Consider the following 6,000-nt stretch of genomic DNA (forward strand, 5'->3'; position numbering starts at 1 on the left):
CAAGGTGCGGGGATAAGCGTGGAAGGGGGAGAAGTCCGAGTAAAAGCTGTGGCTAGAGGTTAAGGCACGTCCTACGGTACTCACTGCTGATCTTCATGCCACCCATGGGCGGATTCGCGGGCAGCTTGTTGCCCTCAGCGAAGGAGGTGGTCCTTGGTCGGCCGCTCATCCTGAAAATTTCTTCACCGGCTCCTCCACCTCCACCTGACACCGAGGTCTGGAGTATGCCGCTTCTGCTTCCGCTGGCCGCCGCCTCGGCTGGCCGTGCCACTTCCTCCTCCTCCTCTTCGCGAACGCCTCACGTGAAGATAGCCAGCAACGCGTCGTGGTCGTCGTCGTCGTCGTCGTCGTTCTCGACACCACCTCGGACATCAATGACAGCACGAATGATAATCACATCGCACGCACGCATACACGTCCGCACGGTTAGGTTCTTCTATATTACGCCACGGCCGTGCTCGATCGACGGATGAAGGGAGAGAAAGAGAGTAAAACGGACAGACGCGGGGAGAAAGAGAGAGAAAGAGATAGAAACAGGGTGTGCGAGAGAGAGAGAGAGAAGGGAGGAAGGGCGGGAGAGGGAGTAGGAGGGACAGAAAGGAGGGAAGAGCAACGAGCGACCAAAGCGCGCGCAAGATCGAGAAAGAAGGAACTATGGAGAACCGTGGACAAGGATGACAACTGTGATACGAGTGATCACAGAGACGATAATACGGGGAAAACAGGAGCCGTGAAAATTTTCTTCACACTTTCGACACTTCCTTCCGAATATACGTTCGCTCCCGTTGACGATGGTGGTCGCTGGCGACGGTAGCGACTCTCACGAGCAACGTCCGTAGTGATGGAACAGCGCACACCGGGGTTATATACACTCCGTTTACACCAAGCACGTTCGCGCGACAGGCTTGCCGCCCGATACGTTTCACACGATGCTCTTTCTCTTGTTCCAGCAATGTCCACCGGCGGCTACGATATACCGCGCCGGTGGTGTCCAACTACGCGAATTGACACAATTTACAACAATCTTTCGTATTGGTCGTTGCTGTCAGGGAGTATCACGGATCGAGAAGCGCGCTTCTACTACCTAATAACCTGAACGAAGGCGCGGAGTGTTGCGGAGAGCTATGCTGTGAGGGGAGGCGGGGGTCGACGTTTTCGGAATGGTTCGTACGCGCTCGCCAGTGGAGGTACACCGCCGCACTTGGTAGCTTTCCTATATAGTGTAACTCCACGATGATCTGGCTGACGGGTCGGATTTCTTCGTTGTTGCGAACCTATATACCTCACCGTATCTTCTATGGGACCGACAACACAATGAATTTCAATGTTCTCGACAACGCCTCCGTTCGTTGCGTTGTTACGCCGTTGTTACTCTCGGCACACCACCACTCGCGCTCTCCAGCTTTCTTCCTCCACTCGTCTTCTCTTTTTCGGCCTAACGGCGTAGTCGGTCCTCCGTCTCTATCCACCTCTTTCTTTCTTTCTTCCTTCCTTTCTCTCCCACTGTTCGCTCTTCTGTCTTCTCTCACTCTTACGCTCGTGCGCTTTCGGAGGGTGCGGGGGAAGCGCTACCGCCTCACCTCCACCACTGCCGCTCTTTCTCACTCGCTCTATCTCTCTCGTTATACTTTGAATCTCGTCACTACTCGTCACTCTTTCTCGCGCTTCTCGACTTCTCAGGCCCGACGTTGTCGACTTGCCAGGCTTGTGCACAACATTTTGCCGCGATCGGGCGCTAAGCTACGCGAAGTAACGTTCGAAAACCCTGCTGACGCCGACGTGGACGTTTTCTTCGTCGTCGTCGTCCGTGTCGTCGTTGTTCGAGGGGAGGTCGTCGTCGCCGTCGCTGTTCACCTCTGCTTTCGACGACCGTGAAATCACTATGCAAATGCAGCAACGCCTCGCACCTTAGCACCGGGAAATGGATTGAGGCGCGAGCTTGAACTACGCGACAAAATTGATCCTCGACGATCAACGACGACTTCTCTTCCTCGTCGAGCACGGGAACACCACACCAGCTACGAATTTTTCGAAGCCTCCTCAGACATTGACCCGTTCGGGCGAGATCGGGCCACTCGAGTGTCGGCGGACATTGCCGAAAGTGACGTCAGCAATACCCCGCCCTGCCCCTTACCCAGCGAACGATCGTATGGCAAGTGGGATGGCGCGTTGTTCGCTTAATACACTGCCATCTCGTGTTCATTTTTGAAATTAACCGAGACTGCCGCCAAATTTAAAAGTGCATTGCACATGATTGACACTTCTAACTAATGAGATAGCATGAGTTCATTTTCATTGTAATGTTTATATACTGTTGATTAAAATAACTGTCTATATCACCACAGATACTAGGAAGGTACTAGACTGATACCGATATCTGATTGGTAGAGTACAATGACTAGTGTATTCTACCAATCAAAAAGACTGGCGAGTTTCAAACATTTATGGTGTTATTGACACATGGACTAGTATTTTATTCGTTTTCATATGTTTATCATATGTTTTACAATATATGAAGACTACAAATACATTTGTATATTTAATTACGAAAACTGTTGCGTGTATTAGCAGTTGTTAGGTTTAATCTGAGGGCAATAATCAAGAAGTAATTATTTATTTTATTCATATTTTTACATTGGATCGTACAAGATTTTTGAATAATTATTTTATGTTTTTTACGTATTTGCTTTACTGTCTCAACTACATTTTATTTGAATTTACAATTCAATTGACTCACGTATTCAGTTTCAGCGATTGTAGCGCTACCTACTCAATTTTTCGTTCCGTTACGTTTCCATTTTAAAACGTGTAGAGTTTATTTCGTTGTGCAATATTTGTATTGTATATTTTTCATAGTGCATATAAACGGGATTAGGTAATTTCATTAAGTTCAATTAGTATCCCGAAGGGTGACACTTTGTTATTTCGATGTATTTTCCACAACTGCTGGTAAACAATCGAATTTATTTTTGTGTCAGTTACATTCGCTTTCATACGGAAAGCTACTTCAAATTTCACTTTGCCAGTTATTAAATTTTCTTGCTAAACTATTTTCTTTACAGTTACTATCAATCTACCATATACCAGTTATCAAAATTTAATCATTATAGGTTCCTTTTAGTAGCAATGCTATGTTTATTTTTTAATTACAATTTAACAAATTTTCGTCAAGTATGGTAGCCATTTTCAACTTAGTTCAGTAAGTTCACACATTATTTCTTATACAGAAAAAATGGCTACTCTTTCTTGAATTAGTAAAAAACATCAGAATCTGTATTCGTGAATAACCCTTCGTGATAATTCTCTAAAACAATGGGTGGTTTAATAATTTCATTAACACATACATTCCCCCAACGGTTATGTAAACGGAACGGTTGGAATTGGTTACCGGGTTAATGAAATAATAACCATTAGAGAAATGATAACTAACTGCAAAATTAGCGTAATATTGTGCGCCGGTAATTTCCGCAACGATAATCAGTGTTTAGTCAGTGATAAAACCGTTCTCTACTGTAACATATATCGGTTTAAGTGGTGTCGGTGGTGTTATGGTGGGGACCTGTGTTAGCGGCGCTGTCCACGAAACGTCATCAGATCTGTACAGCCATCTGGCGGCCATTTTCGGTAAGTAGCATCACGCGGAGAAGAGACTCCCCACTCTCAATCCTTTGGCAGTCACCAAAGCGCGGGCTAAGGTTCAAGTTGCATTTTAGATGCGAACCAATGCACATCGTTTTCGGTTTGTGGTCATGAGCTGCGTATCGTGAAACTCGAACACTTCCACGGAGATTAAATCCAGTTGTGCCCATTGTGATCGATCGGTGTGGACTCCAGCGGTCCGGACTCCGGTAAGTTTTTCTTTAAAACTTTCTGAATCACGTCGCGTCATTTGACCGCATCAAACTACAAGACTGACAAGTGCGTTGACACTCGGTTCGTGTCAATATACTCTCATTGTTATATTTTACCGTGACAAGTAATGATATTTTAATAGAATATTTCGGCATTTTATTCGCCGTATAATAGTGGCACGCTTTCGATTAACCCATCGTTCCGTTAAATTGCACGTGGAATTGAAACACGGAGGCGAAGTACATCCGGCATTATGTGATTGCTTCAAAGGAGGGCGAATCATGTAATTCGTATTAACGTTCACTTTCCACGGAGACAACGGAAATTAGAGCAATGACACGACCAAGCGTCAACGAGTGACTTGCACCCACATGTCGATGCCCTTGCCAGGTCGAACTGCGACATTTTTTTCATGCTTCATTGAAAGTTAAATCCTTACTTGATGTATCGAAGTAATAGTAACCTAGTTCATCGGTCTAATGTGTTATTTACAACATTTGTTCATAATTAAACATTCATATACTAACTAGACTATTTATGCTTGGTACATGGGATAAATGGTAAAATCATAATACATTTACCTACATGATTTTCAAAATTTTTTTTTCTTGCTTCGAATTTCCAAACCACAGATTGTATTATAATATCCATGCTACATCCGTTGAGGGTTAACTAGTCAGAGTTTATCGTCCTCTAAGACGAAACTAAGAGACTGCGAACTTCCGGAAACTCGAATTAACAACTTGTCATCGGCGCTACATTTGTCCCTTAATAACCGGTTGTATTTAATTATCCACGATAATGTTGCTCATCCAACGCAAGATTATCGCAGATATAAAGCCATAAATTCACGCATACTCGTTGCCGCCGTGCCGGTTCACCGGATCGGGAAAGTCACGTAGCCGCCGTTAGCTAGCCTCCTACACGTACGCGCGGACGCTCGTTAAAAAGGATTAATATAAACGATTACGTTATCAAACGGTCGGGGTGTGAAAGGTATTACAACACAGCGCAGCGCGACAGTGTCGTTGTTGTCGTCGTGAAGTTCGTGTAGCTTTATCCGCTCGCATTATCTTGCCTCGGCCAAATTGTTTTAGCGACGAAAAGTTCGCCGGAAGTTCTCATCGAGAGAGGGACGGTGCTCGGCGTTAACTGTTCGCGTAGAGAAGAGGCTGCACGAGACTCGGCCACATTAATAGTGCACAAACCGGGAAAGTTTTACCTCGGTCGAAATGGGATGGATGCGTCGAAAAATTAGCGGTTAATCATGCTACACGGCGTTTCAACCGTAGATATGGCTCCCTAACCGTGTGCATCCGCCAGGAATCGAAAATGCTCATTCAATCTGCATGATCCCGACCAACTATTGGCACTAAATTACCATTCGAATTGATTCGCGTTTCGACGCCATATAACCGCCGTATTACCGGCGGCCATCGATGGTCCGCGATTTATTTGGAAATCGCAACAATGCCGTTTTCGCTACACTCCAGCCGGTCTCGGGCGTAAGGCCGGTTGCCTACTGCCAATGGGACGCGGTTAAAGGCCGGTACACATTGGGGAAATACGGTATAGTGACACTGTATCGAGCGACTGTTTGGTCAACGTCCCGGGCTTGCTACCAAATGCAACGTTTCTGAACAATATGTTGAATCGGTCTCTATAGGTTTCATATTAAAATATTTCTGGTGTGCCTGGTATTATACAATTCCGTTTGGTGTACACCTGGAAATACTTGAAAGAACACTTTAAAGTATTCATTAAAGAAGTGGAAAAAGGAAACCATTGTTGAAGTTTTCTCGTTTAAGTCGCATTCTTTTACAAACATATCAGGGTTTTAAGTGATCCCTAAGGGGCAAGACATTTTATATGTATAGACGTTTTGTTAACCCGTTAACTTTATATCCACAACATCAACGAGTATAAACGGTTTATTTATGCCGCGAAAAGTGTAAAGAATAGAACGCTATTATTGCAGAATTATAATGATTTCAGTATGTATAGACGTGACTATTTATTATTTAAATGAGTTAAAGTGCGAAAAAAAAAGACATTATCGACGTCGACGTTCTCACGGTTCTGGTGACGTGACAGTGACGGAAAACGCGCTAAAAAAGTCTTCGTCGGCCACGCGACGATTTATGCACG

General features: G+C 44.9%; 1 protein-coding gene across 1 annotated transcript in view; it reads right to left on the bottom strand.

Moving 5' to 3' along the window:
* LOC107191782 (glycogen synthase kinase-3 beta-like) overlaps positions 1-2,047 on the bottom strand; it is a 42,295-nt gene extending 40,248 nt beyond the window's left edge. The window contains exon 1 of the mRNA XM_015580889.1: positions 85-2,047. Coding sequence (XP_015436375.1) covers positions 85-169 — 85 coding nt within the window. The 5' untranslated portion in view covers positions 170-2,047. The remainder of the gene's footprint in view (positions 1-84) is intronic.
* Positions 2,048-6,000: the final 3,953 nt, after the last annotated feature.

This window comes from Dufourea novaeangliae, unplaced genomic scaffold, assembly GCF_001272555.1.
Source record: "Dufourea novaeangliae isolate 0120121106 unplaced genomic scaffold, ASM127255v1 scaffold228, whole genome shotgun sequence".
Taxonomy (NCBI): domain Eukaryota; kingdom Metazoa; phylum Arthropoda; class Insecta; order Hymenoptera; family Halictidae; genus Dufourea; species Dufourea novaeangliae.